We start from the raw sequence: 26247 nt of genomic DNA, 5'->3' as shown, positions 1-26247 counted from the left end.
GTTGGAACAAGCGAGACAGAGCGTCGGCTTTGAGATTCTTGGTTCCAGGGCAAAAGGTTACAGAGAAATTGAAACGGGTGAAGAACAAAGCCCATCGGGCTTGGCGTGGGTTTAACCTCTTGGCGTCTCGAAGGTATTCCAAGTTGCGATGGTCTGTGATTACTTGGAATGGATGGTTTGCTCCTTCCAACCAATGTCTCCACTCCTCTAAAGCTAGTTTGATGGCCAACAACTCCCGATTGCCCACATCATAATTCTGTTCTGCTGGTGTTAACTTGCGAGAAAAGAAGGCACACGGTCGAAGTTGAGGAGGAGACCCCTGCCGCTGAGATAGTACAGCTCCGACACCGTTGGACGAGGCGTCGACTTCCACGATGAATGGTTTATCTGGATTCGGGTGGCAGAGCATGGGAGCGGAACAGAAAGCTTTCTTTAACTTCTCGAAGGCTTCAGTGGCTTCCGGAGACCAAGTGAGATGTTTGACCTCCTTCCGTACCATGGATGTTACCGGAGCACAGGTCTTGCTATAGTCCTTGATAAAACGACGATAAAAGTTAGCAAAGCCAAGGAACCTCTGTAGTTCTTTCAAAGTCTGAGGCTGGGGCCAGTTGAGAACCGCCTTCACCTTGGCTTGATCCATGGAAATACCTTCTGGACGAATGACGTAACCCAGGAAGTGAATGGTTGTTTGGTGGAACTCACATTTCTCGAGTTTTAAATACAACTGGTGCTCACGGAGCCGTTTCAGTGCTTGCTGTACATGACTTACATGTTCCTCGGGACTGGTGGAGTAGATGAGGATGTCATCGATGTAGATTATGACGAACCGGTTAAGGAAATCACGGAAGATCTCATTCATGAAACCCTGGAAAACTGATGGTGAGTTGGACAGGCCGAAGGGCATGACCCGGTATTCATAGTGACCTGCGGGGGTAATGAACACCGTCTTCCACTCATCACCCTTGCGTACACGGACCAGGTTATAGGCGCTCCGTAGATCGAGCTTTGTGACGATTACTGCAGATCGTAGTTGTTCAAGAGCAGCAGGTACCAATGGCAGTGGATATCTGTATTTGATTGTTGAAGCATTCAGGACCCTGTAATCGATACATGGACGAAGACCACCGTCCTTCTTTCCGACAAAAAAGAAACTAGATGCGGCTGGAGACGTGGATGGTTGGATATATCCCTGACGTAACGCCTCCTTCACATATTCCTCCATGGCCTTATGTTCTGGAATGGACAGGGGATAAACCTTCCCTCGCGGTAGAGTAGCCCCAGGAAGTAATTCAATAGCGCAATCCCAAGGTCGATGTGGCGGAAGTGTGGTGGCCATTTGTTTACTGAATACGTCCTGGAATGTCTGGTATTCAGGTGGGATGATCGGGACTGCATCAGAGACTGGACTTTCAACAGAAGTGGATCCCAGAAGCACCGGAGTGGAGGGTTTAGACGGATTCCTCTTAACTGACTGAAGGCAGTTCTCTTTACAGTATTCGCTCCATTGACATACCTCACCGGTGGACCAACGGATGACAGGAGAATGCTGATCGAGCCAAGGGCGTCCCAGCACGAGGTCTGCAGTCGAATCCTCCAACACATAAAAAGAACATTCCTCACCATGTAAGTAGCCAACAGACAGATGTACCACGGGACTATAATGCTGAATGCTACCTCTCCCCAGTGGTTTGCCCAGAATGGAAAGGATAATCACCGGGTGCACTAACCGTCGACGGCGGGCATTGAGGCGGTTGAGTAATGATGCTGAAATGAAATTCCCCGCCGCGCCGGAATCTATAAGGGCTTTTGCTGGAACAGAGTATTCACGATACTTAAGAATTACAGGGGTTAGTGTCAGATTAGAAACTGAATGAGGGAGATCGATGGTACTCACCGCCGAGCGTCTGGGGCGAACAGGACAGTCCAGGCAATAGTGATCGGCTGCTCCGCAGTAGAGGCACAGATTATTGTTGCGACGGCGAGTACGCTCAGTGGTGGTTAGATGTCCTGCACTTATCTCCATAGGCTCAGGTGCTGGGAAGTTTACAGACGGAGAGTGTGGTGAAGAGAGTTCAGAGGACGGTCTTGGGCTGCTGGCGAACGAGGATCGCTGAGGAAAAGGTGTGGAAGAACTGAGACAAGCAGTACAATGTTGTGCAATAAGGATCGATCGCTGAATTAGTTTCTCGATTCCAATCGAATCTTCATAGATGGCGAGCTGCAGACAGATATCTGAATTCAATCCACGTCGATATGCAGTCATTAACGCGACTTCATTCCATCCACTGTTAGTGGCAATAGTGCGGAACTGCAGGGCATAGTCGGACACCGTAGAACGGCCCTGACGCAATCGTAACAGCTGATCGTGGATGGATACAGCATTAGAGGTTTGCGCGAAGACAACTTGAAAATGTTCCACAAAACAATTCAGCGATTGTAGAGCAGGTGCATTGGAATTCCATAAGGCTTGTGCCCAACTTAGTGCACGACCGGTAAGTAAAGAAACAACAAAGGCTATGTTGGCTCTTTCAGAAGTTAATTGAGGGGCGTGGATCTCCATGTAAAGTCGACACTGTAAGAGGAATCCACTGCACTCCTCTTCTCCAGAATAAGATGAAGGTCGAGCCATAGGGCTGTTGGAGGTGGGTCTGAGGCTCTGTAATGTGCGACTGAGTTCAGCGAGCGTTTCTTGAAGTGTAGTGGGCGGAGTGGATGATGCCGCGGAGAGAGACGAGCGTACCGGAGCAGTCGATATGGTGGCACCCTGATCGGTCACTGCACCGGGGAGCGGGACATCAGAAGCCGATGAAGCTTGCATGGTGTGGTCCGGTCTTCTGTCACGCTTGTACTGAGAAACGAAGACACCAAGATAAAGTGACAAGGTTTATTGATCAAGCATAAGCAACTTCAGAATACTTGAAGGCTTGTAATGTCCCACGAAGATGGAAGTCCCCGGGGATACTTGTGAAGGAGTGAGGAGGGTAGAGCTTGAATGGATCAGCTGGATCTTACGATAGGTTATTAGAAGTGTCGATGATCCGTATGGGAGAACCCCAGGAAGGTTAAGGTGCGTCACTGGAAGCCTACTTCACGGACGCTGCAGAGGAGATATAAACAGGACGTAAGGAAATGGTATAAACCACTTGAAGGAATCATAAACTTGAATCCGGATGAAGATCTCCAGGAACCAGAGAGTCAGGTAACGAAAGACGAGACCGGACACTGAATGAATGTTGACTGAGGTTATATAACAGCGTTCATCAGGGTGAATGAGATTAACGCGCAGGTGGTAACGATTAGAATTCCGGGGATGACGAGCGTGACCAGGTGCGCTGAGTTGATATTGATGGAGTGGTATCATTGATGATTGAATCCGTGACAACATCAAACTACACAATATACACGGATTATATGTCTATGTACATAAAATACAGTTAAACAATACAAGATAACGAATAACAGTGAGAGGGAGAATAAAATGATCAGACTTAGAGAAAGATAGAATGACAGAAAAGGATGAGAGAGAGAATGAGAGAGAATTGAAGAAGAGACTGGCAACTTATTACCAAAAAAGAACCCTTTTGAGAGACACCTAGATTCAGCTTTAAAATATGTCAGAAACTTGCAGTTTGAGGCACTCTTTTGTGGAGCTGAGAAAAAGGGATCGGTGTGTCCCTTTTAGAGCTGAGCTGCGTGTCCTGGTTTCTTCCGCAGTTGTGTAGTGGGAAGATTTGAAGGTTCACTTGAACGTAACGTTACCGAGAATGATTCAGGCTAAGTTCATTCAGCTCGTGAATGAACAGAGGCGAATAGGAAAACGAAACTTGATTATAGAAAACATACAAAGAAATAAAAGAGAAGAGAAGCAGGCCGAAGAGCGGAAGGTTTTCCTTTGTCCTGTTAGACACACCCACTCGAATGAGTCATGAGTGAGATCGAATTTGAGAAGATTTGCTCAAGTCATATGAAATGTGTCTAATGATACAAATTACTGCAATTGGTTATCGAAATCAACTCCATCAGGTCAAAAGGATCGCACAGGTATCAAAAATAGAATATAGATGTTGTAGCAATGCAAAGATACATTATTATGCATTAGTATAGGCATTTGCAGTTCGATTAATGTTACAATAGGACATATATATGCTTTCCTATGGTTTATAAACATCTTAACACAAAAGGGATATATTTAGTACATTTAAGAGTGACTTTATGGGTAAAAAAGTCATTTTCTGTATTAGGTTTCTGCGTGTGTGTGAGGTGACTTTATGGTCGGCATCTGTTGCATCCCGTGGTACGCGTACCACGTGAGGGGTTGGGGGTTTAATTTGGAAATGGCAATCTCAGAGACAAAAGTAGTTTTGTATGCAGATTCACTTATCGGCCTGAGGAATCGTAAAAATTGATGAGGGAAGCAGTTAGTCCTAGACACTGAATGGAGCCAGTCTTTGTAATTTGCACTTGTAGACATCGCTTAGACATCGCGGCACCAAGTCACCTCATTTAAGGCTTTCTGAATTTGAACATGTATGTGTTCATATTTGTTCAGCATGAGAAAAACAATCAGGATTCGGTCAGTCGCTACATAATTCAACCTGCCAAATTGGCTAGTAGGAGTGACTGCGTTACACGCCACTGCTGAAATCCACACGCATAATACCAAACCCTGATTAGGATTAAGGTGTGGTTTAGGTTAGTTGCATGCAATTATCCACAATTTATAGTAATTACTATAGCAACTACATGTAAGATGTGTAACAAGAACACTGTAAAATAAAGTGTTACACATAATGTCATGACACTTTATCCATGGCTATTAGCTTTACATCATCTATGTGCAAGTGTACATACAATACGGACTAAATTCATTTTAGCAGATTAAAAAAGCAAATTGATATGTCCCATCTTAACTTCTTAACAAGTCCATTAAACTAAAAATAGGGTCTTTAAATTATCTTCAGTGGTTTTGCTCAAAGCTCTCATAAAGCTAATGCTCCAATAAAAGAAATGAGTGGCTCAAACCAAGATTCAGTTGCATGTGAAAAAACTATGCACACCCGTGCGCCCGTGAGGACATTCACAGAAGAAGGAGGCCACCCGATCATGACATGTGGCTCCTGTGTGGCAGGCAGCATCTGCGCAGTCATCGATGTTCTCGCTGCAGTCATCCCCTGTCCAGCCGTTCACACACACACAGCTGTATCCACCCTGCATTTTCAAGCATGTACCACCGTTCTGGCAGGAATTGGGCATCAAATTGCACTCGTTGACGTCTTCGGTACAGAACTGACCTGAGGAATGAATATATAAATACTTATAGCCGTTAATTTTACTGCAAAATACAGCATGTACCTTTCTAAACACAGATACAATGCCAATAAAAAAAGAGATTTTACCCAATGAAACCTTGTTAGCCTTACTGATTCAAAAACGTCTTTGTGTCTAGCTGTAATTGAGGTGTAGGGTTTGAGTAGGCAGTTGGTACCTGTCCACTCTGGCTTGCATTGGCAATTGTAGGTGTTCACTCCATCCACACAGGTCCCTCCGTTAAGGCAGCGATGGTCTGGACAGTCATCAATGTTCTCCTCGCAGTTCTGACCATTAAAGCCTGGAAAGAAAGAAGCGATTTCATCAAAAATGTTCTTAAAAATCTAGTTTCAAAAGTAAGAATCAACAAGATTGTTTACATGGCCATATCAAGAACTGCCCATATTTTTAAGCAGCAAATCAGAATTTTAGAAAGATTTCGGTCCCACTTTATATTAAGTGGCATTAAGTACTATGTGCTTACATCAAAAAATAAGTACAATGTACTTATTGTGTTCATGATGTATTGTAAAACACTTTTGCTGCTATTGAGGTGTGATACGGGTAAGGTTAGGGACAGGTGTGGTGGATTGGGTAGGTTTAAGGTGTAAGGGAAGGGTCAACTGTGTAATTACAAATGTAATTACATAAATTAATTACAGCTGTAATTACATACAGGAATTTTTTAAATGTAAGTACAATGTAAAAACATGTAGTTACAAAATAAGTGCATTGTATCAAATTATTAATTTCAATGTAAGTACATAGTACTTAAAGCCACTTAATATAAAGTGGGACCAAATTACATTTTTAAAATACATCGTAATAGAAAACAGTGGTAACACTTTATTTTGCAGTGTCCTTGTTACATGTACATACAGTAGTAATAACTGCAAATTATGAATAATTACATTCAACTAACCCTAAACAAAACCCTAATCCTAACTCTAGAAAGTACATGTTAATAATATTACTCAATACCTAAATGTACACACACACACACACACACACACACACACACACACACACACACACACACACACACAACACACACTAGGGCTGCACAATATATCGAAATTATTGAAATATCGCAAATGTATATATCGCGATATGCATATCGCAACGGCTTGCAATAATCTGGTGTCATGAACAAAAGACGGAGAGAAAATCACTCACTGCTCTTGGCTAAATAACTTTTGTAGCTTTAATAAGAATCAGTATATATTTAATTCATACAGTGAAAACTAAGCAGTGTTTTATTTTACATTTGATTATTCAGTTTCTGTTGTTAAATAAACCTAATGTAGGATAACCTGAAACCCTAAATCCCGTGGTTTACACTGATGTTAAAATAACACTTCTTATGCTACAGTAAAACACTGCTGTTCACTTTCAGAAGTTGTAGGGGTGTTTTCTTGTCACAAAAAGAATGTGAAACAAGTAAGTAGGTTATATCATTTTAAATATATTTTAAAGATAATTTAAGTTTATTTTACACACTTTAAGCATTATCATATCGCATATCGCATTTTTCTTCAATATCGTGCAGCCCTAACACACACACACACACACAGAGCTGCAGTGGAAGTGCAGCTTTTTATTTTGACCAATATGTTTCCATGTCATGTGGCTTGTGTTTTTGTCACTACTTTCTGTCACAAACCCGAACTGCATTGTAACTGTATTTTTTATTTATGTATTTTTTATATCCATTTAATTTCATCTTTTATTTTTAAATTATTCTTTTGTTTTGATATACTGTTCGGTTGATTCATTTATTTATTTTGTAGGGATGTACTGATTCTTTATATTTGAAAGCCGATAACCTAGAAATCTAGACGCACACTAGCGGCAGCAAAATGTATTTTGCAGCCAGGGTAGTCTAGCAACTCTCCATTGACTTTCGAGCTGCAAAAACCTAAATTGGGTCAGGCCAATCACATTGTGTATAGAGTAGGCGGGGCGGGCTTAACATAATGATGACAGAGTTGTGACGGTTCCCTGCTACTTGAAAACAAAGAATGGCTGATGACGAACAGCTGTCTTTCCTACGGCTTTGGCCGCGACTCTGGAGGACTTGGAGTTAAGTTTTTCTTTGAGAAAAGAGCAAAGAACAGCACTTAAGTCATTCTTAAAAAAAGGAAGATGTGTTCGTAGTTTTGCCGGCCAGATATGGCAAAAGTTGAATCTATCAACTGACGTTAGCTCCGCTGTTGGGAAAACGCGCTGGTTGGTTGAAGCGTTCTTATTTCATGCAGAGGGAATTTGAAAGACAGCCGTTTATCCCGCCCCTCGGATTGAGCCGTGTCTATAGTGAGTTGCCAGACCCAACATCTTGATGTAGGTCTGGCTTGCCAGGCTAGATAACCGATATATTGGCAGAGAAATCTAAATCCAAATTGTTATATGATTTTTGCCTGATTACAAAAACAAAAGTCTTACAATTAAAAACCATGTCCTAAGCACAAAATTATATATTATGTCTATAATTTTATGTAGCCAATATGACAGACTTGCGCTGCATATGTTGCACTCCAGTCATATTTCAAGCAATTCAAAACTATCATGGTGAACAGTGTGCATCTGAAGTGTCTCAGCCGAAGGAAATAATCTTTATTTATCGGCTGTAATATATCGACCAAATTTTCTTATCAGGCCAATAACAATAACATTAAAAATGAACATATATCGGCTGATGCCGATATAGTGGCTGATAAATCGTGCATACCTATTATTTTGCCAGGCATTTTATTTTACTGCTATATTGTATGTAATTGGTAGAGGTTTTGTTGATTGGGGTAATAATATTTAGGAATTTCAATTTGAACTAGATTTACTGTACTTTATACCTTTCATTAAAAGATTCCAGAGAAAATACATAAACATTGAGAAAAAGAATATCATCAAAAGATGGAAAGATGGACTCTTATTATTTTGTTAGTCAGAAAGGAACCTGAACTAGTTCCTTTGTTTTGCCAGTTTGGGTGAAGCATATGTTGCATGATTAGTTCCAGATTTAGCAAGAGAATTCAGCCTGCCTTAGCGATGCTTCTTTTGTCTATAATAAACACAATATATCAGCTTTATGTAGACAGGCATCAGTATAATCAGAGCTACAGTAAAAAAAAAAGCTATTTATTGGATCACAGATTGGTCATGTGAGGTAATGACATCACCAGAATGAGGTAATATATAGTGAGCATTTAGATATAGACTGTCCAAAACCAAATGCAGCAGATTTTTTGGATTACCTGGCATACAGATGCAATGGAAGCCTCCAATTTGATCCAAACAGGTAGCATCATTCTGGCATGGGTTGGACATGCACTCGTTTATGTCCAGTTCACATCGAGCACCCACATATCCCTGCAGACATTTACACTGGAAGGAACCTTTTGTGTTTATACACTTTCCAGCATGTGCACAAGGGTTTGCACCTAAAAAAGAGACACAAAACTATGGAGCGAAATATGTGCCATAATTTAACAAACAAATCCAGCATTTTGCAAACAAACTCAATCTACTTTGCAAACGAAAACTCGACTCGCAAACAAACTCAATCTACTTCGCAAAGGAAAACTCGACTCGCAAACAAACTCGATCCACTTTGCAAAGGAAATCTCGACTCGCAAACAAACAGAAAGCAATGTGCAAGCACAAAGGTCACAAATGCGTGCAGGCAGATTTTCTCACAAATGCGTCCAGGCAGATTTTCTCACAAATGCGTGCAGGCAGATTTTCTCACAAATGCGTCCAGGCAGATTTTCTCACAAATGCGTGCAGGCAGATTTTCTCACAAATGCGTCCAGGCAGATTTTCTCACAAATGCGTGCAGGCAGATTTTCTCAAAAATGCGTCCAGGCAGATTTTCTCACAAATGCGTCCAGGCAGATTTTCTCACAAATGCGTGCAGGCAGATTTTCTCACAAATGCAGTTGAGCAACTTCCTCCTCTAAAACAGTAGATGGCGCTAAACTATAGGCTAATTTAGCGCTAGTCTCCCAGGAGAAGCTCTGATTTGAAACTTGCATTTGCCTACAGCTGAGGAAAATGACCGGTGAACGGGTGTGTTTCTGTCTTATTTGATCTATAATTAACCTTTTTGAGGTTTTCTCTTGCCAAACGTTTATTGCATATCTAGACAGAAATCCACATTAGCACCATAAATTAGTGATTATGTCTACACTTGAACGAATCTATTTCTTTCGTTCTCCATAAATGAATGAGAACATTTCATTTAATTGAGCGGCGGGTTTCATTTGTGTGTCCAAAATAATAATTTGGGCACTGCATAGGCTACGTCACAGGCAAGATAAGAAACAATTGTATATTGTTTTTTTTTTTGTTTTTTTTTTGTTTTTTGCATTAATTATTTTTTTACATTAATTGTTAAGCTGACTGAATTCCAACTAGGCTAAATAAATAAATAAGTGGGAGCCTCCTTTCAATTAAATTAAATGTTCTCATTACTTTATAGAGAACGAAAGAAATAGATTCATTCAAGTGTAGACATAATCACTAATTTAGTAATTTCGCATGAGTCCGATGCAGAAAAAAATGACAAAAAGCAACAAGATGGCAGAGCTTTCAGCTTATAGATTCCCCGATCCTAGAGAGTGAAGTGCTACTAAGTGCTAATGTGGATTTCTGTCTAGATATGCAATAAACGTTTGGCAAGAGAAAACCTCAAAAAGGTTAATTATAGATCAAATAAGACAGAAACACCCCCTTTCCCCGGTCATTTTCCTCAGCTGTAGGCAAAGGCAATTTTCAAATCAGTGCTTCTCCTGGGAGACTAGCGCTAAATTAGCCTATAGTTTAGCGCCATCTACTGTTTTAGAAGAGGAAGTTGCTCAACTGCATTTGTGAGAAAATCTGCCAGGACGCATTTGTGAGAAAATCTGCCTGGACACATTTGTGAGAAAATCTGCCTGCACGCATTTGTGAGAAAATCTGCCTGGACGTATTTGTGAGAAAATCTGCCTGGACGCATTTGTGAGAAAATCTGCCTGGACGTATTTGAGAGAAAATCTGCCTGGACGTATTTGTGAGAAAATCTGCCTGGACGCATTTGTGACCTTTGTGCTTACACATTGGTTTCTTTTTGTTTGCGAGTTGAGATTTCCTTTGCAAAGTGGATCGAGTTTGTTTGCGAGTCGAGTTTTCCTTTGCGAAGTAGATTGAGTTTGTTTGCGAGTCGAGTTTTCCTTTGCAAAGTAGATTGAGTTTGTTTGCAAAATGCTGGATTTGTTTGTTAAATTATGGCACATATTTCGCTCCATACAAAACACCTTTAAATTTTTTGGGGGGGAAATCCATCATTCGATCACTAATACATTCAGGTTGGCAGGGTGTTTTAAGTGGTTGATTGGGTGTTCTGGGTGGTTGCTGTGTTGTTCAAGTGTTCATTTTATTCAGGTGTTTTTTTAAAGAAGCCATTACTCACCCAGTGAGCATTCGTCAACGTCTTGGTCACAGGCTGGGCCAACATAACCCAGAGGACAGGTACAGATGGCCTTGCCGTTGACTGGGTTGGTGTCACAGTTTGAGCCTTTCTGACATGGGTTACTAATGCAAGCATCATCCAGGTGACACAGCAGACCTAAGACATCCATACACACAATAAACATTAGCTTGTACAGAAATTTATGACAATAAAAATAAGCGAATGTCTCCTATTTAAACAGCATGGCAGGTTTTAAAGACCTCATGAAATCAAAACAAATGTTGGTTACACTTTATTTTAAGGTGTCCGTGTTACAGTGTAATTATACATTTAAGTACTGAGTAATAATTATTTAACTACATGTACTGACTATATGGTTAGGTTAGGGGCTTGATATTAACTTTTTTGCTCACCAGCCACTGTGGCTAGTGGATTTCCAAAGTTATCAGCTACGCAGCATTTTCACTGGCCACAATTCTGACATCAATACCATTGGGAAAAACTGTCATATAGATATTTTTTAATATTATCTCATAATTTGGCAGCAGGTATATTAGACTGCTGTCACTTTAAGACCTGACCTGACCTGACCTTACACATGCATTTTCTTTCTCAACTGTTTACGTGCACTTAAAAAATAACTGACTGTGTTTACATGAATACTCGCCAAACCAGCATTTTTTTGTACATTATTTTGTGTGTTTTTGACTGTTTAAGTGCAATAAGCAGTGAAAAAGAACTCAATTTAGTACTGAGAGGCAGCTTTATGTGCGCAAACTTTGGGTGTGAGCACAAAAGCTGAAAAAATGAGTAAAATTATGCAAAATATGCGCAATCATATGCCGGGGCAATTCATTCGAAGCAAATGAGACGAGTGATAGAGGGGAGGCAGGTTTGTGTGTCAACTCGCTGTCAGAGAGATGAGAAAGCGCAGCTTGTATCATGTATCAATTCTGCTGAAAATTTGTTTTGGAAGCAGTTCAGATATTTCGGTATCGATATTTATCGAAAAATCTATATTTTTGACAACACTTAATTGCACTAAGTTTATTATTTCAGATGATTTTTAAAAGACTACAATTGAAACACTGTAAAATAAAGTGTCACACATAATTTCATGACACTTTATCCATGGCTATTAGCTTTACATCATCTATGTGCAAGTGTATACAATACGGACTAAATTCATTTTAGCAGATTAAAAAAGCAAATTGATATGTCCCATCTTAACTTCTTAACAAGTCCATTAAACTAAAAATAGGGTCTTTAAATTATCTTCAGTGGTTTTGCTCAAAGCTCTCATAAAGCTAATGCTCCAATAAAAGAAATGAGTGCCTCAAACCAAGATTCAGTTGCATGTGAAAAAACTATGCACACCCGTGCGCCCGTGAGGACATTCACAGAAGAAGGAGGCCACCCGATCATGACATGTGGCTCCTGCGAGGCAGGCAGCATCTGCGCAGTCATCGATGTTCTCGCTGCAGTCATCCCCTGTCCAGCCGTTCACACACACACAGCTGTATCCACCCTGCGTGTTCAAGCATGTACCACCGTTCTGGCAGGAATTGGGCATCAAATTGCACTCGTTGACGTCTTCGGTACAGAACTGACCTGAGGAATGAATATATAAATACTTATAGCCGTTAATTTCACTGCAAAATACAGCATGTACCTTTCTAAACACAGATACAATGCCAATAAAAAAAGAGATTTTACCCAATAAAACCTTGTTAGCCTTACTGATTCAAAAATGTCTTTGTGTCTAGCTGTAATTGAAGTGTAGGGTTTGAGTAGGCAGTTGGTACCTGTCCACTCTGGCTTGCATTGGCAATTGTAGGTGTTCACTCCATCCACACAGGTCCCTCCGTTAAGGCAGCGATGGTCTGGACAGTCATTAATGTTCTCCTCACAGTTCTGACCACTAAATTCTGGAAAGAAAGAAGCGATTTCATCAAAAATGTTCTTAAAAATCTAGTTTCAAAAGCCAGAAGCAACAAGATTGTTTACATGCCCATATCAGGAACTGCCCATATTTTTGAGCAGCAAATCAGCATTTTAGAATGATTTCATAATAATAATAAGTTTATTTTATATAGCGCCTTTCTCAAACCCAAGGTCGCTTTACAAGGAAAACACAACAACAAACAACCAAAACAATACAACAAAGACAAGTTATCTGTATGAAGCTATGAGTTAGGTGTGGAGAAGTGATCATTAAACAAAAAGGTCTTGAGATGTGCTTTAAAGAAGGGAAGAGAAGGACAGTCACGAAGAGATTGTGGGAGGCGGTTCCAGAGTTTGGGGGCCAAGGCACTGAAGGACCTGCCACCCAGGGTGGAGAGTCTGGAGCGGGGGATAGCCAAGAGATTTTGGTCAGAGGATCTGAGTGAGCGGGAAGGAGTGTAAGGGATCAGGAGGTCACGGATGTAGGGGGGAGAAAGGTTGTGGAGTGTTTTGTAGGTGAGTAGTAACACTTTGTATTTGATCCGGGACGGAACCGGTAGCCAGTGGAGTTGGTGGAGAAAATGGGTGATGTGTGCTGATCGTCTGGTATGGGTGAGGAGCCTGGCTGCCGAGTTTTGAATATATTGAAGCCTTTGAAGTGATTTAGCAGGGAGACCAAGGAAAAGTGAGTTGTAGTAGTCTAGACGGGACATAATGAAGGAGTTAACCAAAATCTGAGCATCACTAACAGAGAGGAAGGGTTGGAGGCGAGCAATGTTGCGGAGGTGAAAGAAGGCAGTCTTAGTGAGTGATCTGATTTGAGGATCAAAGCTAAGGGAGGAGTCGGACAGGTGAACCATCAATGTTGAGAGTGAGACTGGGAGATTTGGAGAGGATGCTTTTAGGGCCAATCAGGAGAATTTCGGTTTTATCTGTGTTGAGTTTGAGAAAATTGTTTTGCATCCATAATTTTAAGTCAGAAAGGCAGTCAGTGAGGGAGCATGGTGGTGGGTCAGAGGGAGAGGGAGTGGTAAGATAGAGTTGGATGTCATCTGCATAACAGTGGAAGTTAAGACCGTGGCTGCATATAATCTGGCCAATAGGGAGGATGTATATGAGAAAGAGTAGGGGCCCAAGTACAGAACCCTGGGGAACACCACGAGTGACAGGGGACTTGGAAGACTGATGTGGACCCAGTGTTACAAATTGCTTTCTGTTGGAGAGGTAAGACTGAAACCAAGTGAGTGCTGTGCCAGAAACACCAATAGCAGACAGACGGGTGATTAGAACATTGTGGTTGATGGTATCGAAAGCAGCACTAAGGTCAAGGAGGATGAGAATGTTAAGTGAACCAGAGTCAGCAGACAGGAGGAGGTCATTAACTATGCGTAGAAGAGCAGTCTCTGTACTGTGACATGAACAGAAGCCTGATTGAAAAGACTCATACAGGTCATGGTGATTAAGAAAAGTGTGAAGTTGAGAGGCCACCACTCTTTCCATTACCTTGGCCAGGAAGGGGAGGTTGGAGATAGGGCGGTAGTTTAATAGTGATGTTGGGTCGCAGTCCGGTTTTTTGAGAATAGGTGTGACTGCAGCAGTCTTGAGGGCAGCAGGCACAACACCAGAGTTGAGGCAGGTGTTTTACAATCAGTGCAATGGGTTCAGATAAATCATCATTTCAGAAGAATCATGTGACACTGAAGACTGGAGTAATGATGCTGAAAATTCAGCTTCGCATCACAGGATTCGCATCATTACATTTTTAAAATACATTGTAATAGAAAACAGTGGTAACACTTTATTTTGCAGTGTCCTTGTTACATGTACTTACAGTAGTAATAACTGTAAATTATGAATAATTACATTCAACTAACCCTAAACAAAACCCTAATCCTGACTCTATAGTAAGTACATTCTAATAATATTACTCAATACCTAAATGTACAATTACATTGTAACAAGGACACCTTAAAATAAAGTGTAACCAAAACACCAATAATATTTTACAATATTGTTGTTTTTACAATATTACTGTTTTTTTATCAAATAAATTCAGCCTTGCTAAGAGTAAGAGACTTATTTAAAAAAAAAAAAAAAAAAAAAAAAAAAAAAAACGTACCAAATACAAAGTTTTGACCGATAGAGTACCTATACAATTTTATTCCACATATGAAAGTGAAGCCACATCTGAATTTTTTTAAATGTCAGAGATTTTTGCTGTTCGCAGTATCATCCAAAACACGCGAACATAGCCTGTATTTTTCGAGCAGGGTGAATTAAAAAATCAGCACTAAACACATAACGTCTCAGTTACTAATGTAACCTCGGTTCCCTGAGATGAGCGAACAAGTATTGCACAAGGCTAGCATACTCTATGGGACTAGCATACTCTAAAAACTCCTTTTCTCGAGAATATTGAAGCGAGGTTTTTTTTTGAGGTTTTTTAAAACGCAGTGCAGCTGCACAGCATACACAGATGAGCGACTAGCGCGGTCATTGGCTGTGCTGCAGCAACTGCACAAACCAATGGCGAGGCGACTCAGACGTGCGAACCAATCAGGCCGCTTCGCACCCTAGCGCGTCAGAGCCCGCCAGAATGGGCGTAACCTGACCTGTTGAAAAGAGATGGTATTCATCCCTCCTGGAATGGTGCTGCTCTTCTCTCTAGTAATATGGCTCATAGTCTTAGAGCTCAAACATGACAATCTGGGGCTCAGGTCAGGAAGCAGACAGACTGGCTAAACCGACCGTCTGCTAGCGGCCTCGCGTCACCAAGGTCAGATAAATCACATCACATAGAGCCTCTTTCACCTAGCTATCATCATATAGAGACTGTGTCTGTTCCCCGAACTTGGAAATCCAAAAAACGTTTAAACCCATATAAGGTTACAAATTTAATTGATGTTCAACAAATAAAAAACAGCTATAATACAGATGAGCAAATGCTAAAGCTTGGGTTGCTGAATGTTCGATCACTTACTTCAAAAGCACTCGTTGTTAATGATATGATTTCAGATAATAACCTAGATGTGCTGTGTTTGAAAGAAACCTGGCTAAAACCAAATGATTACATTACTTTAAATGAATCAACCCCGCAAGATTACTGTTATAAACATGAGCCTCGTCTGAAACGCAAAGGGGGTGGTGTTGCTGTAATTTATAGTAATAGTTTCAAAACCACTAAGAAATCAAGTTTTAAATATAATTCTTTTGAAGCATTGGTGCTTAATGTAAAAATATATAGTGTAAACGATAAATCACGTTTGAGATTTGTGCTGGCTACTGTATACAGGCCACCAGGGCACCATACAGACTTTATCAAAGAATTTGCGGACTTTCTATCAGAATTAATATTGACTGCAGATAAAGTACTAATTGTTGGTGATTTTAATATACACATCGATAATGAAAAAGATGCATTGGGATTGGCATTTAAAGACATTGTAAATTCAATTGGAGTTAGACAACACGTGTCAGGACCTACTCATCGTCGTAATCATACTCTAGATCTAATATTATCACACGGAATAGATGTTGATGCCGTTGAAATTCTGCAGCAGAGCGATGACATCTCAGATCATTACCTAGTCTCGTGTAATTTGCATTTAGCCAAGGCTGCAAAGCCGACTGCGTGTTTCAAATATGTGAAACCTATCACTTCTGCTACTAAAGATTGCTTTATTAATAATCTTCCTGATCAGTTTCATCATCTCAGCATCCCAGATAGCTTAGAAGAACTAGATATTACAACAGAAACGTTTAACTCTCTCTTTTCCAGCACTTTAGACACAGTTGCTCCGTTGCGCTTAAAGAAGGCCCTTAAGAGAGCAGCCAGAAAAATGGAGCGCAACTGTAATAGAATGATTAGTTATGTCTGAGTATGTGACGTGACTGATGACGTATGAGAAACGCAGGAAAAGGAAGTAAAGTGTGTGTATAGCGTGGCTGCTGAATAGTTGTAAACGAGTTCATTAATAGTCTCAGTAAAAGTTGAAAGAACATAAAAAGACTGGACATTGAATTCTTTTGCAACATATCAAGGGATTATTACATGGTGTCAGAGTGCCGATCGTCGGGATGGCGAAGTTTAACCCACCTGAAAGCTTTTGCTTCGAGAGACCAGCGGAATGGACTGACTGGAAAAAGCGGTTCACGCGTTACAGAACGGCGACTAAACTGGATTTAGAGGACGGCAGTGTACAAGTAAGCACCCTTATCTATGCCCTGGGAGGCGAAGCTGAGAATATTTTCAGTTCATTCACCTTCGAAGAGGAGGGAGATGACGAAGATTACGAACTAGTGCTCAGCAAGTTTGATTCGTATTTCATACCAAAGCGCAACGTAATACACGAAAGAGCATGCTTCTATCAGCGCGTTCAACGTCCTGGAGAGAGAGCGGAATCTTTTATCCGCTCCCTTTATGAACTGTCAGAGCATTGCGAGTTTGGGGCCACTCGTGACGAACACATTAGGGACCGAATCGTGGTTGGAATTCAGGACAAGGAGCTGTCGCGCAAGTTACAGCTGATTTCAAATCTCACACTCGACATGACGGTGCAAGAAACCCACCAATCGGAGGAAGTGAAAGCACAAGTTAGCGCGCAAGGAGAAGCTGCTGCGTGCGCTGTTCAAGAGGTAGCACATAAACGATACACACATCAGAAGCAACACGCTCCACGGCCAAAGTTTAAACAACATGCCAGAGAAAATGAAAGAGAGAAAATATGCGGCAGATGTGGAAAAGGGATGCACAAAAAATCTGACTGTCCAGCGTTGAAATCCTCATGCAACAGATGCAGGAAAATGGGACACTGGGAAAAGATGTGCAAGAGCAAAGTGGTGAGTGAAGTAAGAGACTGTGAAGAGTATAGTTACCACTTTCTGGGTTCAGTTAATAGCACAACTTCATGCAATGAATGGACTGTACAATTAGAGATTGGCAGTACACCGGTTAACTTTAAAATAGACACCGGTGCTGATGTGTGCATAATGACTGAAAAAGCATTCAGAATGCTCAAGCCTGAGGAAACACTGCTCACTGCTAAGACTGTACTGAATAGCCCAGGTGGCCGTCTAGACTGCATTGGTCAGTTTACAGCACATACAGAGTTAAAAAATAACCGGTACTCATTTAAAGTGTATGTTATCAGAGGAGAGACCCCTAGTAACCTACTTAGTCGAACAGTAGCTGAACAGATGTGGCTGGTGAAGAGAATTCTGGAGGTGAACAGTGCTGTAATGGAGGTTGGCTTACTAAAAACACAGCCAGTGAAGATTGCGTTACAAGAAAACGCACAGCCCTATGCAGTATATGCGGCGCGCAGGATCCCAATCCCCCTCATGACACCTGTGAAGGAGGAACTGAACAGGATGGAAGCCGAAGGCGTCATAGAGAAAGTAACGGAGCCCACAGAGTGGTGTGCACCAATAGTGCCAGCTCCTAAAAAGTCTGGACAGGTGCATATATGTGTCGACCTCAAGAAGCTAAATAAAGCTGTCAAAAGGGAGAGGTTTGTTTTACCTACAGCAGAGGAGATCACGGCTAAACTGAATGGGGCAAGGGTGTTCTCCACACTGGATGCAGCTGCAGGGTTCTGGCAAATACCACCGGATAAAGATAGCCAGAGACTGACAACCTTCATTACTCCATTCGCCAGGTACTGTTTCAAACGTCTTCCCTTTGGAATTTCCAGCGCTCCGGAAATTTTCCAAAGGAAAATGATGGAAACTCTAGAAGGCCTGGAGGGAGTGGATGTTTACATGGATGACATTATCATCCACGGAAGGGACGTGGCGGAGCATGACCAACGACTACAGTCGGTGATGGAACGACTACAATCAGCTGGCCTGAGGTTAAACACGGGGAAATGTAGGATGAGGCAAGAGAAGCTACACTTCCTGGGCCATGAAATCAGTGCGGACGGGGTACGGGCGGACCCGGCAAAGGTATCGGCTATTAACAAACTGCCTCCACCTGATAACGCCCAGGGGTTAAAAAGAGTTCTCGGAATGATCAATTACCTGGGAAAGTACATCCCCAACCTAGCAGATGTGGGACGGCCACTCTACGACTTGCTGAAAGTCAAATCAACATGGACATGGGGTCCAGCCCAACAAGCAGCTTTGCAGGAGATTAAAGGACTCCTCATGTCCTCACCTACCTAAGCATTTTATGATGCGAGAAAACCAACCATGGTGTCAGCAGATGCAAGCAGCTATGGAATCGGTGGTGTACTGATGCAGCAACATGACAAGGACTGGAAACCAGTGGCTTATTGCTCCAGACGACTGAGCGAGGCTGAAACCAGATACGCTCAAATAGAAAAAGAGTGTCTGGCCGCTGTCTGGTCGTGGGAAAGATTTGAAAAATACTTGTATGGTCTAAATGAGTTCAAGCTAATCAGTGATCACAAGCCATTGGTGCCACTAATAAATGCCAAAGACCTAGACGTGGTTCCACTTCGTTGCCAGAGGCTGCTGATGCGATTGATGAGATTCAACCCTACTGCAGAATATGCACCCGGAAAAACTCTCATAGTGGCCGATGCTCTGTCCAGGAGCCCTTCAGATGATTTACAGGACTGTAGTGACACCCACTCAGATGTGGAGTGCTATGTGGCATCCATTATTGACAGCATGCCGGCTTCAAAGCAAAAGATGGACATCATCCGGTCTAGCACTGCCGAAGATGAAAGCCTGCAAAAGGTAATCACATATATTCGGTCAGGTTGGCCTGAACACATAGCCAGGGTGCATCCAGTGGCCAGAGATTTTTTCCCCGTGAGAAATGAACTTTCAACCCTAGAGGGAATCGTCACCAGGGGCAACAGAATGATCATACCTGAAAAACTGAGGGCGGAGATCTTAGATCGCATACACGATGGGCACCAGGGTCTGAGCAAATGCCGTGAAAGAGCAAACACATCATGGTGGTGGCCCTGTATATCGTCCCAAATTAAGCTTAAAGTCTCGTCATGCCAGTCCTGCCAAGAAATGAGAAGAACTCAGCCCAGAGAACCACTAATTTCCACGCTACTTCCCGAAAGGCCATGGAAGAGGATCGGAATTGATCTGTGTGAACACAACAAACAGAGCTACCTTGTCATTTCAGACTACTACTCACGGTTTCTAGAGGTACTACACATGCCAACAACTACCAGTACACAGGTAGTGAGAAAACTTTTGCCTTGGGAACACCTTTGCCCGCTATGGTATAGCTGAAGAGGTGGTCAGTGATAATGGGCCACAATTCACCAGTGCGGTGTTCAGAGAACTGGCTTGTGAGCTAGATTTCAAACACATAACCTCCAGCCCACATCACCCACAAGGAAATGGGAATGCTGAAAGAGCCGTACAAGTAGCTAAAAGAATTCTAAAGCAAAAAGACCCCCTCCTGGCGCTTATGTGTTACAGATCCACTCCATGCAGTAGTACAGGTGCCAGTCCAGCAGAACTCTTGATGGGTCGGAAAATTCGGACCACCTTACCCACCCTTGATAGTAATCTGTTACCCAAATGGCCAAACAAAAAAGTCATTGAGAGAAATGATGCAGCCAAGAAAAAGGAACAAGCTTATACTACAACCGGCGTCATGGTGTGAAAAACCTACCTGTCTTATATCCAGGGAATCAGGTCCTTACCAAAGTGGACACCCAAAAATCCTGGCTGACAAAGGCAACTGTGATGAAGGGGAGTGTCACACCACGATCATATCTGTTGGAGACAGAGCAAGGCGGTATGTTACGCCAAAACAGGCGCCACCTACAGAAAGTGCCAGTGGGGAAAGCACCAATAACAACATCTGTAAATACCCCACAGCATGAGACCGCAATACAAATGTAACGAGGTATGATGTTATGGGAAGAAGGAGGCGGGAACCGGCGAACATTCAACATATTTTAATGAAAAATAAAACAAATACAAAATGAAAGTAAAAGCCAGCAGCCCCTCACGGACGACTGCTGGCAACACAAACCAAAAACAAAACATCAACTAAAACACAGGCCAGTCCTCTCTCGCTCTTCACTGTCGTCGCTCCTCCTTTATGCCTCCGCTCCTCCGTGAGAGATGCGAGACCGGTGCGTCTCACAGGTGTGGCTCATCATAATCAGACGAGGCGAGAGTACAGGAGACGGAAGCATGAGGAGCGACAGAGACGAGAGAGGGGAGAGAGAAAAAAAAAAAAAAAATCTTGATCCGGTTCCCGGACACACTGCCGCTCGGTCCTCAACCAGCTGAGAGTCACTCGCGGTGCCATGCGATGGTACTGGACATCCGTTGGGGAACAGCTCGACGCTCCTCCGCCTCCTGGCAGACGGCGATGGCTCCTCCGGTTGAGGGCAGCCGGCAGCGAGTCTCCCGTTCCCTGCTCCGCCCCCATCATGGCCGATGGCAACAGGCTCCGGCCCACGGCAAACGGGACTCCTCCGCTCCCTCTCGGACGGCAGCCACCCCTCCTCGACCCAGGAGCACGGCAGCGAGCTCGAGCTCCGTCCCCCCAGTTCTTCCATAGCTCCAGCACCATCGCCTCGGGCAGCAATCGGCGGCCATCGCTCCCTCGTGCTGCCCGACCTCCTCAGCACCACGATCCCCCCCAGCAGCGAGGGCTCTCCGACAGCGTGTCCCTCCTTCTTCCCGGGTTTCGGCACCAGTGTAACGAGGTATGATGTTATGGGAAGAATGAGGCGGGAACCGGCGAACATTCAACATATTTTAATGAAAAATAAAACAAATACAAAATGAAAGTAAAAGCCAGCAGCCCCTCACGGATGACTGCTGGCAACACAAACCAAAAACAAAACATCAACTAAAACACAGGCCTGTCCTCTCTCGCTCTTCACTGTCGTCGCTCCTCCTTTATGCCTCCGCTCCTCCGTGAGAGATGCGAGACCGGTGCGTCTCACAGGTGTGGCTCATCATAATCACGCCACCGGCCTCGCGCCGTCCTCCCACGGCCCTCGACCTCGTCCTGCTCGCCACAACAAACATCACTGAGTGCTGTCAAAACACCAAATGTTCCAGAACAATATGGAACAAATCCATCTCCTGACGGACTGATACGAACCAGGTCTGGCCGGATTAGCAGACCACCACAAGTCCTGGACCTGTAAATGAGGAAAGAAAGATAAGAGAAAACACATAGCATAGAGATAGCATAGATACTTTGACAAATGTTATGAGAAAAAGGTTACAGTAAACCCAAGTTAAAATGGGTTCATTTGAGACTGTATGTTCTACATATGGAAGGAAATGTTTTGCCTAAATGTTACAAGTATGTTTGAAGTAACAATGAAGCATTTGTTTTGTTATAAGGCAAACAATAGACTGAAAGGGGGAGATGTAATAGAATGATTAGTTATGTCTGAGTATGTGACGTGACTGATGACGTATGAGAAACGCAGGAAAAGGAAGTAAAGTGTGTGTATAGCGTGGCTGCTGAATAGTTGTAAACGAGTTCATTAATAGTCTCAGTAAAAGTTGAAAGAACATAAAAAGACTGGACATTGAATTCTTTTGAAACATATCAAGGGATTATTACAGCAACTGGAAGAAAACAAAACTAGAGGTATTTCGCATTTCATGGAAGGAGAGCTCAATTACTTACAGAGAGGCTTTAAAAGCTGCTAGATCTGCTTATTTTTCAACCCTATTAGAAGAAAATAAACATAATCCTAGGTATTTATTTGAAACGGTGGCTAAACTAACGAAAAATAAAGCTTCAAGCCCAGAAGTTTCCAAGCAGCACAGCAGTAATGATTTTATGAACTTCTTCACTTATAAGATTGATAATATCAGGGAGAAGATTATAACTATGCAACCGCCCACTACAGTATCGCATCAGGCAGTGCATTGTAGTCTCCCTGAGGAAAAATTTGATTCATTCGTTGCTATAGGAGAGGAAGAATTTACTAAACTCGTTAAATCATCTAAATCGACAACATGTATGTTAGACCCTATACCGACTAAGCTACTGAAAGAGATGCTTCCAGAGGTCCTAGATCCTCTTCTTAATATCATTAATTCATCTTTGTCTCTAGGATACGTACCAAAAAACTTTAAGCTGGCTATGATTAAACCGCTTGTTAAAAAAACGCAACTTGATCCTACAGAATTAGTCAATTACAGGCCGATCTCGAATCTACCTTTTCTGTCAAAGATATTAGAAAAGGCAGTATCCTCACAACTGTGTTCCTTTCTTGAAAGAAATGATATCTGCGAGGATTTCCAGTCCGGATTTAGACCGTACCATAGTACCGAGACAGCTCTCGTTAGAGTCACAAATGATTTGCTCTTATCATCCGATCGTGGTTGTATCTCTCTATTAGTGTTACTCGATCTTAGTGCTGCATTTGACACCATTGACCACAACGTTCTTTTAAATAGATTAGAAAATTATGTTGGCATTACGGGAAGTGCACTAGCATGGTTTAAATCATACTTATCTGACTGTTATCAGTTTGTAGCAGTAAATGATGAGATGTCTCATCGATCACAAGTTCAGTATGGCGTACCACAAGGCTCAGTACTAGGACCGCTGCTGTTCACTCTGTACATGCTACCATTAGGAGATATCATTAGGAAACATGGAATTAGCTTTCACTGTTATGCTGACGATACTCAGCTGTATATTTCTTCAAAACCTAACGAAACTTACCAATTCACAAAATTAACGGAATGCATAGCTGATATAAAAAATTGGATGACTCGTAATTTCCTACTTCTAAATTCTGAAAAAACAGAGTTTCTAATTATTGGACAAAAAACTTCCTCACGTAATAACCTAGAATACTGTCTAACACTCGATGGCTGCTCTGTTAAGTCTTCGTCGTCGGTTAGGAACCTGGGTGTGCTCTTTGATACCAATCTTTCATTTGAAAGTCATGTGTCTAGTATCTGTAAAACTGCATTTTTCCATCTTAAAAATATATCTAAATTACGCCATATGCTCTCATTGACAAATGCAGAACAATTAGTTCATGCGTTCATGACCTCAAGGCTAGATTATTGTAATGCTCTACTGGGTGGTTGCCCTGCACGCTTAATAAACAAACTACAGCTGGTTCAAAACGCAGCAGCTCGAGTTCTTACCAGAACCAGGAAGTATGACCATATTAGCCCAGTTCTGTCAAAACTGCATTGGCTCCCTATTAAACATCGCATCAATTTTAAAATATTGCTGATCACGTACAAAGCACTAAATGGTTTAGCTCCGCAGTACTTGAGCGAGCTCTTAACGCATTATAGTCCGTCACGTCTATTGCGATCTCAAAATTCCGGCCAGTTACTAATACCTAGAATATCAAAATCGACTGCTGGCGGTAGATCCTTTTCCTATTTAGCACCAAAACTCTGGAACAGTCTTCCTACCATTGTCCGGGAAGCAGACACACTCTGTCAGTTCAAAGCCAGATTAAAGACACATCTCTTTGACCTAGCATTCACATAATACATTATAGACTTCTATAATTTAATGTTAGGCTGCATAGATTAGGTCAGCCGGAACCGGGAACACTTCCCATAAATCCTGATGTACTCGTTACATCATGAGAAGAATGGCATCTACGCTAATTTTAGTGTCTGTGTTTATCCCGAGGTTTTCCTGCAGCTTGCCGGATCCAGGCCGTATCCATATCTGACGAAGGACCTTCGCCTGGACTGATGACAACGCAGTGCTGAAGTGCCAACTAGTCTCTCCCTATGGAGGATCCCTCTACCACTATACAGATAAGGCGTAGTCGGGAAAATTAGTTTCACGTTCCTACCCCAAAGCAACAAAATAAAATAAAATTCTTTATCAAAATTTATAAGGAAAGACAAGTACTTTGTTTAGGCTTGGCTTGTAGGGAATTCCAAACCTGCATATTTTCAAACGCACATAACTATAGAACCCATTCTAAATGCGCATGTGAACGCCATCAGCGTTTCTCACAGGTTCGCGTTTAAAGTCTGTGTATAGAGAATGGTGTCGTCTTAGCGGCCCCTAATTTAATAACAAATGATCGTTGCGACGGAAGCAAATCAATCAAAACTAACTTTAGATGGAAAATAACTTAACTCTGCTATAAAGCCAAAACAATCTCTGTTACCTTAAATTATACGCTTATCTCTGTAAAGCTGCTTTGAAACAATCTACATTGTTAAAAGCGCTATATAAATGAAGATGACTTGACTTGACTTGGCTTATGGTTATGGTTATATAAGCACCCATTCTTTGCCAAGAAACTCAGGTTGAAGTGATCCCCTGATCAAAGCACAGTAGCACAGCGGGTTACGCAATACTTGTTCCCTCATCTCAGGGAACCAAGGTTACGTAGTAACCGAGACGTTCCCTTTCGAGAGGTCTCTCGTATTGCGTAAGGATAGCTTATGCTATGGGAACCCCCTTCAAAACGCTGTGCGTGCTTAACTTCACTCCGCTCAGTAGCCTAAGCCAAGATGTCTGAGGCTTAAAGAAGAGTAAAGTATGAACCCAATAAAAGCCAGTCCGTGACAGGCTTCGTATAGGGAAAATCAAGGAATGGGCCTAATGAGGGCCAAACCTTTTATAATGTATATACTGTATATATATATTATAAGTACCATAGTTTGAATTTAGTCAGGACCGGATATGTATCGGGCCCTAAGGCTCAGGGTGTTTGTGCTTACACATCTTGTATTGAAAGAACCCTCGCTTGCAAAGCAGGAACTTCCAGGTTATAATACCTCATAAATGTGGACGACGAGGCCCAGCCGGCTGCCGCACAGATATCTTCAATAAGTATTACACTTGACTAAGCCCAAGACGAGGCCATACCTCTCGTGGAATGATATCTGATGCCTAAGGGGCAATGAAGGTCCTTAGACTCATAAGTCAACGCGATAGCATCAACTATCCAGCGCGATAATCATTGCTTTGAAACGGCGAGCCCCTTGGTGCGGCCGCCAAAGCATACAAAAAGCTGTTCCGACTGTCTGAATGAGGCAGAATGCTCCAGATAAACTCTGAGAGCCCTGACGGGACAGAGTAAATTCGCGTCTCTTTCATACTCTGGTGAGGGAAGAGCTGCTATTGAAATAACCTGTGCTCTGAATGGAGTCGAGCACTTTAGGAACATAACCATGCCTTGACTTAAGGACGACTCTGGAGTCGTTAGGCCCAAACTCAAGGCAGGATGCACTTACTCATAGCGCATGTAAATCGCCCAGTCTCTCTCAGATTTTCCTGTTCGCCTGCGTGAGATCTCTCCTCAGTGGTATTGGCCATGGGGCTGTTTCTAACAGTTGTGCCAACTCGGAGAACCATAACTGGGTCTTCCAGAGAGGGGCAATTAGTAGCACTGCACACTTGCTTTCCCTGATCCGTTCGATGACCTGTGGTAGCATCGTGACTGGAGGAAATGCATACAGCAGACGGCTAGGCCAGTCGTGGGCTAGCGCGTCCTTGCTTTTTGAGAAAAACGTTCGGTAACGAGCATTGTCTTCTGAGGCGAAGAGGTCGACTTCTGCCTCGCTGAAAATGCTCCATATCAGCTGAACCATCTGCGGGTGAAGACACCATTCCCCTGGGGGAA

At 42.5% G+C, this 26247-nt stretch overlaps 1 protein-coding gene across 2 annotated transcripts in view; it reads right to left on the bottom strand.

Moving 5' to 3' along the window:
- Positions 1-26247, bottom strand: part of LOC308691702 (uncharacterized protein) — a 228083-nt gene that overhangs the window by 148745 nt on the left and 53091 nt on the right. For both annotated transcript variants that reach the window (XM_081367199.1, XM_081367198.1), the window contains exons 5-10: positions 12559-12681; positions 12131-12364; positions 10754-10909; positions 8559-8744; positions 5486-5608; positions 5058-5291 (exon numbers count right to left, since the gene is read on the bottom strand). In XM_081367199.1, the coding sequence (XP_081223325.1) occupies positions 5058-5291; positions 5486-5608; positions 8559-8744; positions 10754-10909; positions 12131-12364; positions 12559-12681 (1056 nt within the window). The remainder of the gene's footprint in view (positions 1-5057; positions 5292-5485; positions 5609-8558; positions 8745-10753; positions 10910-12130; positions 12365-12558; positions 12682-26247) is intronic.

The sequence above is a fragment of the Scardinius erythrophthalmus genome (genome assembly GCF_964197995.2).
Source record: "Scardinius erythrophthalmus genome assembly, chromosome: 5".
Classification (NCBI taxonomy): domain Eukaryota; kingdom Metazoa; phylum Chordata; class Actinopteri; order Cypriniformes; family Leuciscidae; genus Scardinius; species Scardinius erythrophthalmus.
This window is presented reverse-complemented; position numbering and strand designations above follow the sequence as displayed.